General features: G+C 35.1%; 1 protein-coding gene across 6 annotated transcripts in view; it reads left to right on the top strand.

Annotated features, from left to right (window-relative positions):
• AKAP9 (A-kinase anchoring protein 9) overlaps positions 1-14,142 on the top strand; it is a 153,695-nt gene that overhangs the window by 21,036 nt on the left and 118,517 nt on the right. For all 6 annotated transcript variants that reach the window (XM_078442477.2, XM_078442478.2, XM_078442480.2 and 3 more), the window contains exons 2-3: positions 1,199-1,426; positions 5,206-5,250. In XM_078442477.2, coding sequence (XP_078298603.2) covers positions 1,199-1,426; positions 5,206-5,250 — 273 coding nt within the window. The remainder of the gene's footprint in view (positions 1-1,198; positions 1,427-5,205; positions 5,251-14,142) is intronic.

Here is a 14,142-nt window from a genome sequence, read left to right on the forward strand (position 1 = left end):
GTTGTGGCTATATTCTTTCAGAATTTATGCCTATGTGTATAATGTTATTAAAATTCAAGCTAGTTAGAATTGTTGAAGGCTGTGTCTTTGAAAAAGAGAAAAAGATGGACACCATTTTCATTTTATTAAGAAACGGTCCTATTGCATGTTATTTTATATATACTACTGTCATAAACATGTTATTTTTTCATGTTTTTTGTATAAACATCTTTATTATTATTGATGATTTACATTAATATTGCTTTAATTGAGTTAATCCAGTATTGCCCAAAGTATGTAATGCATACTTCTGATTTTAGGTGGTGACAAGATATTTTAGGTGGTATCCTGATTCAGTATTAAATAATAGTGAATAGTACTGTAAGAAAGTTAATACCTTTCTAGTTTTTTTTTATCCCATCTGCTTACAATAAGCCAAAAGTCTATTTGCTCATATATCCTTAATATTCCTTTAACACTTGCCTGTTGCTCTATAACCTTCAGCAGTAATACCTAACTAAAATTTTAATGTAGTTTTATTTTTCATTACATTCATTTCTGTTTACTGTTTTATTTAAGGAAATCACAAGTAATACTAGCTTTTAATTTACACCAGGATAGAAAATTTCCTTTTAAAATAAATTTAGATAAGTATGCTAGTTAAAACATGTTAAGTTAATGATGAGTACAGATGGCAGTAGGACATTGCAGAAGTGCTGCTGATGATGTGCAGATGGTTAGGGGATAGGAAGCACTGTTGTTGGACATTTGAATTATTTCAAAATTTTTCCCATTGGATACAAGGCTGCAGTGATCGTTTATACAACTAAATCTTTTGCATGGACTAATTACATTTAGTATAAATTAGAAATCCCAGAAATTTCACAAAGCAAATGCATTTAGAACTCTTATCCAGAGATTGCACTGTGACCAAGCAGTGACTGAGAGTGCCTATTTTCCCTTATTCTGCCTATCTCTGGGCTAATTTTTTTTCTTTAGATGTGACGTTTTCAGTTCTCAGTATTTGAATAGCATTATTCAGAAGTATCTTACTTCTTTGCAATTCAGTAGTTATATTAAGGATTCTAATAGCTGTCCTTTATTATTTCACTGATGATTTGATCTTGTAAAGAAAGTAACTCCACAGATACTTTTTCTTGATCACCGCTATGAAAAAAGCAAGTATCTAATGATAATGACAACTTCTTTTTTTCTGTAGCTTGCCCAGTTTCGACAAAGGAAAGCTCAGTCTGATGGACAGAATCCTTCTAAGAAGCAGAAAAAAAAGAAGAAAACTTCAAGCAGTAAACAAGATGTGTCAGCATACCATGCTTTGAATCTTGAGCAGTCACGGAGTGATGAAATGTACATAAATAGTTCTCAGAGAGTAGGGACAGCTGTGACTCCTGAATCCACAATAATCAAACGTGACGAGATCTTTGTTGAAGTAAGTATTCATTTAAATTTTGAACATTAGAATTCTAAGTGGAAAGTTGTTGTAGTAACAGTACTCATTAGCACCCTGTGCAGTTTTTGTGTGCTTGATTCAACAAACATTTGTAATACAACTGTGATATATCAAGGATTCAGCACCACGGATGCAAAGGTAGATATGACCATCTCTGCCCTTTAGGAAAGTCAGTCTAGGGGGGAAGGTAGATGTAAGATAGGCTGTGTACTCTGATTACAGCTGTGGTAACAAAAATGCATATGGTACCCTAGAATACCATGATTTGGGAGAATGCTAAATCGGCGTTAGCTATCAGCAAAGAAGTAGGCAAGACAACCTCTGTGGTAAAGAAGCAGCATTCACAAAGACATGAAACTGTGTGTGATGTGATTTGGAAACTGCAGGAAGTTTAGTTTTAAAACGATCACAGAATGATGGGGATGAGTGGTGGTAAAGATGTGGGGCAGGAGATTGCACCTGGCCCAGAGAAGGCCCTAAACAGAGGCTAGTTTTCTTCCTCTCATTAATGGTGTAATTTCCAGAATACGGCAAAGAGGGAGAATTTAAAAGTGGATTGGGATGGTGGGTGGGATGAGCCACCAACTAAGACCAGGAGTAAAGAAGGTTGGGATGCTTAGGAGAAAGAGTGGTGGAAAAGGCAGATAATAATTATAATTTGGATTGTGCCCTGTTATGTTTATGTGGAAACAGAATGACTTAGATATTATTTAGGATTTGAGCTTTATTCAAGAGGTCAGGAATGTTAGAGATTTGCTGTTCATCCTAAGAATGAATCTTTTTGAGATTTTCCTACTTAGAACTTATTGAGCATCTTGGATATGTAGATTAGTGTTTTTCATCAAATTTGGGAAGTTTTCCGACATTGTATCTTCAAATATTCTTTCTGCTCCTTTCTGTCCCCTTCTTCTGGATCTCCTGTTATGCATGTTGGTATGTTTGATATTGTTGTACAGATCTGATGCTCTGTTCATTTTTCTTCATTCTTGTTTTTATCTTCAGACTGCCTAATTTCAGTTGAACTATATTAAAGTTTGTGGATTCTTTCTTCTTCTTCCTCAGATCTGTTAAGCCCCTCTAATGAATTTTTCATTTCAGTTATTTTACTTTTAATTAATTAATTTATTTAAAAAAAATTTTTAAATGCTTATTTATAGTTGAGAGAGACAGAGGGCAAGTGGGGAAAGGACAGAGAGAGAGGGAGACAGAATCTGAAGCAGGCTGCAGGCTCTGAGCTGTCAGCATAGGACCCAACGCAGGGCTTGAACTCATGAACCATGAGATCTTGACCTGAGCCGAAATCGGACACTTAACCGACTAAGCCACTCAGGTGCCCCCCTTTTTAATTTATTATTAAAAAAAATTTTTAAACCAATCTCTACACCCAGCATGGGACATGAACTCACAACCCCAAGATCAAGAATCGTATGCTTCACCGATGGAGCAAGCCAGATTCTCCTCTTTGGTTCTAAGTTATTTCTCTTTAGTGATCTTCTCTATTTTGTAAGGCAGTATCCTTATAGTTTTCTTTAGTGTTTTAGACTTTATTTTATTCACTTAATTTTATTCACTTGACCATATTTAAAATGGCTAGGGACTGTTTCTAATGACTGCTGTTTTTCTTATGTATGGGCCATACTTTCCTTTTTCTTTATCTTGTAATTGTTGAATCTGAACCTTTTAAATAGTAGAATATGGCAACTCTGGTGTTTGCTATAGTTTGCATATGTATTTGTTATTTTTTCTGCAAAACATATCAGTATCTGGGCTTTTCACTAGAGTTAGCATTTCCACTGCAAAGAACGTCTTGCTCACCATTTTATCCTCAGTACCACAGCTTTTAGTACACAGTATATATATTTAATCTATAGCTGGTTAAAGGGCATAAGTGCATGAACCATGAGGGCTTAGGTCATAAAAGTATTTTTTTTTAACGTTTATTTATTTTTGAGATAGGGGGAGACAGCATGAACGGGAGAGGGTCAGAGAGAGAGGGAGACACAGAATCTGAAACAGGCTCCAGGCTCTGAGCTGTCAGCACAGAGCCTGACGTGGGGCTCAAACTCACGGACCGCGAGATCATGACCTGAGCCGAAGTCAGGCGCTTAACTGACTGAGCCACCCAGGTGCCCCGGTCATAAAAGTATTTTTGATTTGGGGTGCCTGGGTGGCTCAGTCAGTTAAGCGTCTGACTGTCTCAGGTCATGATCTCACAGTCTGTGAGTTCAAGCCCTGAGTCAGGCTCTGTGCTCACAACTGGAGCCTGCTTCGGATTCTGTGTCTCCCTTTCTCTGTCTCTGCCCCTCCCCCACTCATGCTCTGTCTCTGTCTCTCAAAAAAAATAAATAAACGTTAAATGTTTTTCTAAAAAAGGTATTTTTGATTTAAAAGAGGGTCACGTAAGTTAGGAATCACCGAGACAGAATTTTAGAATAGGGTTAAGTTTATTTCTGTTCTTGGCATCAATTACTACATCAGAGAGTAGGTAGGCTTAGAACTTGGTATTGAGTGCTGAATAAAATTTCCTTAAAGTCTAGGTGAGAAAGGAGTCAATGATGGTTTATTTTTGTTGAATGACTATCTAGGTCTCTTTTCTCACTTGTAAAATGAGATTCTTAGATGAGTGGGTGAACAGTAAAAGCAGTAAAAATTTAAGTTTCCTCCTTGACTCTTTCTAGTACCTATAAGCTGAGGGAAGCTTGGAAAAGCCATTCACCTCATACCCAAATTCCAGGGATGTAAGGATGAAACAGGATGTCTTAGAAAGTGTTTTATAAGCTTCAAAGGTGTTAATAACAACAAGACTGTTACATTTCTTCAAGTTGTTATTCCTTTTCTAGCATCAAGATTTGATGGTTTTTTTAACCTTTTTTTTTTTTTTTTAATTAATCTCTAGGTCCAACATGGGTCTCAAACTTATGACCCCAAGATCAAGAGTCATGTGCTCTACCAACTGAGCCAGGCACCCCAATGATTTTTCTTTTTGGAAAAATTGAACCCTTTTGACTAACATTTTAATAAATATCTTTTATTTAAAAGAGACGTAGGGGTGCCTGGGTGGCTCAGTCGGTTAAGCGGCCGACTTCGGCTCAGGTCATGATCTCGCGGTCCGTGAGTTCGAGCCCCCTGTCGGGCTCTGTGCTGACAGCTCAGAGCCTGGAGCCTGTTTCAGATTCTGTGTCTCCCTCTCTCTCTGACCCTCCCCCGTTCATGCTCTGTCTCTCTCTGTCTCAAAAATAAATAAACATTAAAAAAAAATTTTAAAAAAAAAAGAGACGTAAGAATTTGAGGGATGATACCTTATTTGGTGCTTTTGTCTTACAAATGATTTGTATGTAGTGTATGTATGACTCTGTGTGAAAGAAAGTACCTCTTGATACATTTATATTTAGAAAAATGCCTTGTGATAAATAGCATATGTGTTATATAGCCATTGTGATTCATAATCAGTGAAAATTTTACAGGTTTGGGGGCACCTGGCTGGCTTAGTCAGTAGAGCATGTGACTCTTGATCTTGGGGTTGGTTGTAAGTTCAAGCCCCACCTTGGGTGTAGAGCTTACTTAAAAAAAAAAAAATGAATAAAATAAAATCCACATACTTTAAAAATTTTTTTAAAGGCTTGAATAATTTTTACTAGTTTTTTTAGCAATATTTTTATGTGAGTTTTCTATCATATGTTACTAACAGTAATGGGTTAATAGAGTACAGTGGGAGGGAAAAAAGACCTTAATCTAATCGATTTTTACTTTTGTTTTAGCCAGAAAGTGAAATTTCAACTACAGCAGATGATTATAGTTCAGAGGTAAGAAAAATTAATACTATGTATGATTGACTTTTTATATTGATTTTGAAACTTCTTGATTATTAATACTTTATTTCTTGCAACTCACATGCTTATGTATTTTTATAAATATAATGAAATATAGCATAACAAAATATAATGTAAATGACATAGAAAACCTGAAGGTTTATGTTTTTCTCTATATATTTTTGCAGATTGTTAACTAAGGTCTTAAATCTGTTTGCATAGCTTGGACCCTAATTAAATAGAGGCCTTGAGTTTCTAGGCAAGTGATATTGAGATTCTAGGATACATGATTGTCATAAGGTATCCATATTCAACACCGTAAAATATTTCATTATACAGACTATTTCACATTTTAAATAATGCTTTTTACAAATGCTTGAATTCTGTAGAATTATATGAATTCATTTATTGAAATTAATGTTGCAGCAGTGATTTTTAAAATAGGTGATAACATGTAATGTAGGCATTTGTCACATTAGGAAATATCTTCTTTATGTGTTGTTAATATATGTCATATGTTATCGTTTTATTATTCTTTTAGGTATCATTGTCATTTCTTTGGTCCAGAATTTGAGAATATGGAAAATTATTCTTTACTTTAAATAGTTCGGCCACTCAGTGTATTCCATAAGTTTTGATATATTGTAGGTTTCTAATACAAGGGGGAAAAAAGACAACTTAATATTCTTAAATGAACAAATTACTGTTTTGAAGTGCTAATAGGAGTGAAAACTTTGATACTCCAAAAGTTTAATGTGCTTAAAAGCTGGAATATACTTATTAGTAATCTGATCAGGAAAATAATTAACCAGGGTTAAGTAAATAAATTGGCACCTGGTTTACGCTATATAAAGTTGCCTATATGGGAAGTATCTCAGTTTAAAATCACAGCTTGCAATTCAGAAAATCTAGCCTTGAGAATTTAAATTTGAAGCTTACATATGAAAACAACACTGTTTTTCCTTTTCTGTAATGCCTTATATTCTTTTAAAAAATTTTATTGAAAAAAATTTTTAAGGCTTATTTTTTAGAGAGAGAGAGAGAACACAAGCAGGAGAGAGGCAGAGAGAGAGGGAGACAGAATCTGAAGCAGGCTTTAGGCTCTGTGCTGTCAGTGCAGAGCCCGACATGGGGCTCAAAATCATGAACTGCAAGATCATGACCTGAGTCGAAGTCAGACACTTAACCAACTGAGCTACCCAGGCCCCCCTAAAAAAATTTATTTTTATTCATTATTTTATTTTATTTTATTTTTTTTAAAATTTTTTTCAACGTTTTTTATTTATTTTTGGGACAGAGAGAGACAGAGCATGAACGGGGGAGGGGCAGAGAGAGAGGGAGACACAGAATCGGAAACAGGCTCCAGGCTCCGAGCCATCAGCCCAGAGCCTGACGCGGGGCTCGAACTCACAGACCGTGAGATCGTGACCTGGCTGAAGTCGGACGCTTAACCGACTGCGCCACCCAGGCGCCCCTATTCATTATTTTAAAATTGAAGTATAGTTGATACAAAATATTATAATAGTCTCAAGTGTACAACATAGTAATTTGACATTTATATACCTTACAAAATACTCCCACAATAAGTGTAGTTACCACCTGTTATCATACAAAATTATTATTTTTTAAAGTTTATTTTGAGAGAGAGTGTGTACAAGAGCAGGGGAGGGGCAGAGAGAAAAGGAGAGAGAGAGAATCGGGCTCCAACTCAGGGCTTAAATTCACAAACTGTGAGATCATGACCTGAGCTGAAATCAAGAGTCAAACACTTAACTGACAGCCACCCAGGCGCCCTTACCATACAAAATTATTACAATATTATTAACTATACTCTTTATGCTGTACTTTACATCCTTGCAGCTTATTTATTTTATAATTTGAAGTTTATATCTCTTATTCCCCTTTACTTGTTTAGCCCATTGCCCTACTTTTCCTCCCCTCTGGTAACCACCAGTTTGTTTTTTCTCTGTATGTACGAGTCTGTTTCTGTTTTATATGTTCATTTGTTTTTTAATTCTACATATAGATGAAATTATATAGTATTTGTCTTTCTCTAACTTATTTCACTTATCCATGTTGTCACATATTTCATTCCTTTTTATGGCTGAGTAATCTTCCATTATACACAGACGTGCACACACACACACACACACCCCACATCTTTATTCATTCGTTTGTTGATGGACACTTAGGTTGCTTCCATGTCTTGGCTATTATAGATAATGCTACAATAAACATAGGGGTGCAATATATATTTTTGAATTGGTGTTTTCCTTTTCTTTAGGTAAATACCTGGAAATGGAATTAATGCATCCCATGGTATTTCCATTTTTAATTTTTTGAGGGACTGCCATACTGTTTTCCATAATGGCTACACAAATTTACATTCCCACTGACAATGCACAAAAATTCCCTTTGTCCCATGTTTTCAGAAACACTTGTTATTTCATGTTTTTTGAAAATAGTCTTTCTGACAAGTGTGGGGTGATAGCTCATTGTGGTTTTAGTTTGCATTTTCCTGATGATTGGTGATGTTGAGCATCTTTTCCTGTTTGTTGGTCATCTATATGTATGTCTTCTTTGGAAGAATGTCTATTCAGGCCCTCTTGCTCATTTTTTAATTGGATTAGTGTGTGTGTGTGTGTGTGTGTGTGTGTGTGTGTTGAGTGTAATGAGTTCTTTTTATTAATTCCAGTATAATGAACATACAGTGTTATATTAGGTTCAGACATATAGTGATTCATCAATTTTCTGCAACACTCAGTGCTCATAATAATAAGTATACCCTTTAATCCCCATCACCTATTTCACCCATCTCCCTTCCATCTCTCCTCTAGTCTTCATCAGTTTGTTCTTTATAGTTGAGTCTGTTTCTTTTTTTTTTTCCTTTGCTCATTTCTTTTGCTTCTTAAATTCCACATATGAGTGAAATCATATGGTATTGTTTTTCTCTGACTTATTTCACTTGGCATTATACTCTCTGCTATGAGTTTTTTTAATATATTTTGGAAATTAACCTTTCAATAGATCTATCATTTACAAATATCTTCTCTCATTTAGTACATTTAGTAGGTTGCCTTTTAATTTTGTTGATGGTTCCCTTCATTGTGCAAAAAGTTTTTAGTTTGATGTAGTTTCAGTTGTTTATTTTTACTTTTGTTGCCCTTGCCTGACAAGACAGATAGAAAATATATTCTAAGATTGATGTATAAGGGTTTACTCCCCAAGTTTTCATTTAGGACTTTTATGGTTTCAGGTCTTGAATCCATTTTGAGCTTATTTTTGTGTATGGTGTAAGAGAGTGGTTTCATTCTTTTGCATGCAGCTGTCCTGTGTTTTCAGCACCATTTATTGAAGAGAATATCTTTTTCCCATTGTGTATTTTTGCCTCCTTTGTCATAGATTAATTGACCATATAAACATGGGTTTATTTCTGGGCTCTCAGTTCTGTTCCATTGATCTATATATCCATTTTTGTGCCAGTATCATACTGTTTTGATTACTGTAGCTTTGTAGTATGGTTTGAAATCAGGGACTATGTGTCCTCCAGCTTTGTTCTTCTTTCTCAAGATTACTTTTCAGTTTTTTGGGGTCTTTTATGATTCCATACAAATTTTAGGATTATTCTGTGAAAATACTATTATAGTTCAGATTGCTTTGGGTAGAATGGACATTTTTTTTTTTTTTTTTTTTAATTTTTTTTTTTTCAATGTTTTTTATTTATTTTTGGGACAGAGAGAGACAGAGCATGAATGGGGGAGGGGCAGAGAGAGAGGGAGACACAGAATCGGAAACAGGCTCCAGGCTCCGAGCCATCAGCCCAGAGCCTGACGCGGGGCTCGAACTCACAGACCGCGAGATCGTGACCTGGCTGAAGTCGGACTCTTAACCGACTGCGCCACCCAGGCGCCCCTAGAATGGACATTTTTAACAGTACTAATTCTTTTGACCCATGAGCATGGTCTATCTTTCCCTTTATTTGTGTCCTCTTCAGTTTCTTTCATCAGTGCCCTAGGTATCAGAGTACAGGTCTTTCACCTCCTTGGTTAAATTTATTCCTAGATACTTTATTCTTTTTGATGCAGTTATAAATGGTATTTTTCTTAATTTCTCTGCTAGTTTGTTGATAGAGTATAGAAATCGATAGATTTCTGTATATTAATTTTGTGTCCTGCAACTTTACTGAGTTCATTGATTAGTCCTGATAGTGTTTTAGTGGAATCTTTAGAGTTTTTTATATATAGTATCTTATCATCTGCAAATGGTGACTGGGCTGCAGCTGCTGTAGCTGTACTGGTGGACGGGGCTGGCCCCCGGCAAGGCTGGCCAAGAGGCTAGGCTGCAGCTGCAGGTATGTTGGCGGGTGGGGTAGTATGCAGTGTGACTGACTGGGAGGCTTGGTGGCCACTGTCTTGAGCCTGCAGGTGGGTGGGACTCCCTAGAGCAGGAGTCACTTTGGAAGGGCCCCTGCCAGGGCAGTTGAGTAGGTTGGGGTGGGTTCACAGGGGAACGCCAGGGCAGGGAGAGTGGTGCTAGGAAGAGAGAGTGTCAGAACCAGGGCCCAGCTGTGCTGAAGGAAGGCCAGAAAAATAGTGCGTGCCAGCACTTCCATTCCTGGAAAAACTTCCTGCAGATTCTTGCCCCTGGGGCACACACCCTAAAATTAATAATTTTTTTTCACATATAATCCAGCTGCTTTTCAAACTGCTGTCTTGTCCTGGGTCTCCGAGCAAGTGATGCTGTACACTGGCCTTTTAAGAGCAGAGTCTTGGTTTCTTATAGCCTTCTGGCTCCCCCAGTTAAGCCAATTTAAAGCCAGATGTTTATGGGGGCTCATATTTCCAGTGCATATACACAGTATGAGGGCTTCCCACTGTGGGGCTTGAACCCCTCACTCCTTGAGGAGGGCCTTCACACCTGTGAGATCTCTCTTGCTTGTGGGTCGCTGCACAGGAGGTTTAGTTTCTGATCGTGTCTCTGCTCCTCCTACCCTTTTCCATGTGGCTTTTTCTTTGTATCTTTAGCTGTGGAAAACCTGTTCTGCTAGTCTTCAGGTTGTTCTCTGACAATGAGTTGGGGTATATGTAGTTGCAGCCTTGGTGTGTTTGTGGGGAGAGGTGAGCTCAGGAACTTTCTACTTGGCTCTCTCTCTCTTTATAATGCCTTAATAATAATAATAATAATAATAATAATAATAATAATAATAATAATAATTCTTCTTCTTCTTCTTCTTCTTCTTCTTCTTCTTCTTCTTTTAAGTTTATTCAGAGAGTGTGAGCAAATGAAAGGAAAACAAGCGGAGGCGGGGCATAGGGAAAAGTAGAGAAACTATCCCAGCCAGGCTCGACACTGTCAGCCCTGGCTTGATCGCACAAACTATGAGATCGGGAAGTCTAGAGTCGGTTGCTTAGCTGACTGAACCACCCAGGCACCCCTATTATAATGCCATAATTCTTATAGTGTCTTTCTTGATTAAAAGTTTCAGGTATTTTTGTTCTTGAACTGCCTTTGTCTTTGGGACACCCAAAGACTGCACAAAATGCATTTTTTTCTTTACACTAAGTTGAATTTTTTTTTTTTTTAATAAGCCAAATGGCTACAGGTCAGACCATCTCTTATATGCCTGTGAAATTTGATTAAATTTATATAGCCTTTTTCTCACTTTTGGGATAAGAGAGTAAACTTTAGTTTTTGTTAATATAGATTTGAAAGGTAAAAATATTAAGATTGTGGTTTGCAAGTTCTCTTTTTAAAAAACGATAATATTGGAAATTCTTGCTACAATAAGATATTTTTTGCCTAGATTTTTTAAATTATAAAACTGGTGGGTATTGTGAGGTCCAGAAAAATGTATTCAAACTATTTATCTGTGATACCTAATAAATATGTGTTTTGAATTAAGGTACAAGTAATATTTAAATGTAAATCCTGCAAATAAAAGTTAGAATATGTTCACAATGATTCAACAAGAAATATATTCTATGTGTATATGTGTATAATTTCTATATATTCGCATGTACAATTATATATATGTTTTATTATATACATGAATGATTGTGTACATGAATAAATATATACCTATACATACATGTGAAATTTTTTTCCAAACAAAAATTTCAGGAAAGATACTTCTCTTTGCTATGTGACATATCCTTTGATACTTTCTCTTTTTAATGCTGGTCACAAAAACCAAATTGAATAATGACCTATAATTTGAAAAAATAGTTTCTTAGAAGATTACATTGAAAACAGGTATTTATGAAATAATTTTTGACAGATTGACCAGATTTCAATCATAACCCTTGTGATATTATATATTTTGGCCTGGATTCAGAATGGTTATGCTATGACAAAGTTACATATTCACTTTGTAGAAAACAGCAGAAAAATTGATTGTGAAGTATTTGGTAGTGTCCCATTAAGATTGCTAACATGGAGGCTGGTTGAATCCATGACACTGGGCTAGTTGTGGAGGCTTTAGCCATTACTTTTGGTGATGTTAAAACTGGTGTGACTGGAGCTAGAATTACAGGGAACTTGTAAGCCATAGTCACACTTTCAGGAGGCAGAAGAATCATCAGTAAATGAAATTTGTAAATTAAGACGTAAATTGACCCTGTAATTCTTTTCATATTGGAAATTTTAAGGAATTATCTCTTAGTATCACATCCTCCCCACCAAAGGAAATTCCTTTCTAGGAAACACATAGATTACAACTTCATTACAAATGCCAGGTTTGCAGTGTTTAATAATCTTGACTACTCTTGTTTGCCCTTGAGTATTTTTAAAATTTCAAAATTACAGTTTTTAATTGTGGGCTACGTAATTATCTTGTGTGTTATTTAAATATCACTGTCATTTTTCTGGGTTGTAGGGAAGTAAGGTAACATAAAACAACAGGGGCTTTGGAAACTTGTGTTCAAATTTCACCTTCATCACCTCCGTGGTGTATCAACTGGGGCCCATCACTGAAACTCTGAAATGTAGTTTTTTTCATCTGTAAACAAAGATACCTACTTAACAGTGTAGTTGTGAGGGTTATCTGATAATATTTAGTATGGTGTTTAGTATATAAAAGACAATCAAAAAAGGTTTTGGTTTTTTTTTTTTTACTGTTCTTCAGTAGAAATGTGCTCTTCCCACTAAGCATATGAAATGATTAATGAGAATTCTTTTAACAAATTATTCTCAAAAGGAGTTCAGAGTATGATTACTAGTTTAGAAATTTTCTGCATATAAATATGGTGTGCATTTAATTTTCTTGACTTCTTTGGCCGGTATTCTTGTTGGGTTGACTGATGGATTCAGGCTTAGAAATAATTAGATAATATTTTCCTATGACCTACCTAATAAGATCAGTTTTGAGTAAATATATACGCAATTACATATACTAGAGAAATCAGACTGGATAAAAAAGTAGCCTTCTTACAAATTAATTTAAGTTATATGTAATCTGTTAAGTCCTTCATGAAGGGACATTTCATATCCAAAACGCCATATTAACATGAAATATTTTTATTGATACTCTTTGAGCAGGGTTATCTGGAGGAAGCTGTGAATATTGTAGGCAACCTAGACACAAGATAGGTAAATAAATGTGCTATGCTAAGTATGGAAAGATGAAATGATAGTAGAGCATACACTCTCATGGATTTCATGTGATTATTCAGTGCTTCTTAACCAAGTCGCTTATACAGTTCATGATATTTCTGAAATGGCAGGCTGGAGTTGGAGACATAGCCTTTAGCCATAAAGTTATATAAACTTAGCCTTCCAGCTTTGACTTGGGTATGGTGTTTTGTTTTGTTTTGTTTTGTTTTGTTTTAGTCTCACCTTATTTTTTTCTCACTCTCTGCATCAGTTTTATTGAGGTATAATTGACAATTAAAAATTGTATATATATTAAGTTGTGCAATGTGTTTGATATTCAACTTGACTTTCAATAAATGATTTTAGCCTCATTAGTTACTTAGCTCCAATTTCCCCTAGGCACATTGAACTCCTGTAATTCTCATACACTTTTAGGAACCATCAGATTCTTACTTTATTAAAACATTATTAATATTTTTGAATATGTGTAAGTATAAATTATTATAAGGATATTAATAGTCTGTCTTTAAATTAATGTCCAGTGAAAGGAAAAAGTTTTGGTGTGAAGGCCATTTTATGGTTATAAAAAAGATCGTCCTCTGAATCTTTCTGAATAGCAGTATTTTTATGAGGTGATACTTACCTCTACAGAACATTTTAAAATTTAAAATTCCCTAGTCTACATGTTATCCATGTAAATTGAGTAAATCTGTGAATTCAGAAAGAATATATTAGGACAGCCTAAAGGTTTACATAACTTTGACAAATGCCACAGTAAAAAAAGGAGATTAAGGGAAGTTTAGGCTTTTCTTTAGCTGAAGGAGTTTGTCAATCTAATCTTCATGTTTCACGTTATTAATTTACTTTCATATTACAGTTTACCAAGTATGGTGTTAGAAGACTAATGTAAGAAGGGATGAATGCTCTATCCTTTAGGTATCAATAAAATATTATCCACATTAAAACAATAGAATAATTTAACATTAACTGTTAGTGATTCCAGTATTCTGAGTATTTCTATTCTAACTTCAGAATATAGTTTATTTTAGTTTAGTGCTGGTGAATAATCTTTTACCTATTTACATGGTATTAAATTTTTAAAATTTATTAATACTGATTTTTATTTTATTATAAGAACATGTAATTAAGTTTTGAAAATGGTCTTGTATTTTAAGAAGCCAATACATACGAGTTTTTCAAATGTAGTTTTGCTTAAGTTAGATAAAAATTAAGCTGAACATTGGCTGTATAATGTATTGGATACAATTATTATAAATCAGTAACTTATTACAGAGT

This window comes from Panthera onca, chromosome A2, assembly GCF_046562875.1.
Source record: "Panthera onca isolate mPanOnc1 chromosome A2, mPanOnc1 haplotype 2, whole genome shotgun sequence".
Lineage (NCBI taxonomy): Eukaryota > Metazoa > Chordata > Mammalia > Carnivora > Felidae > Panthera > Panthera onca.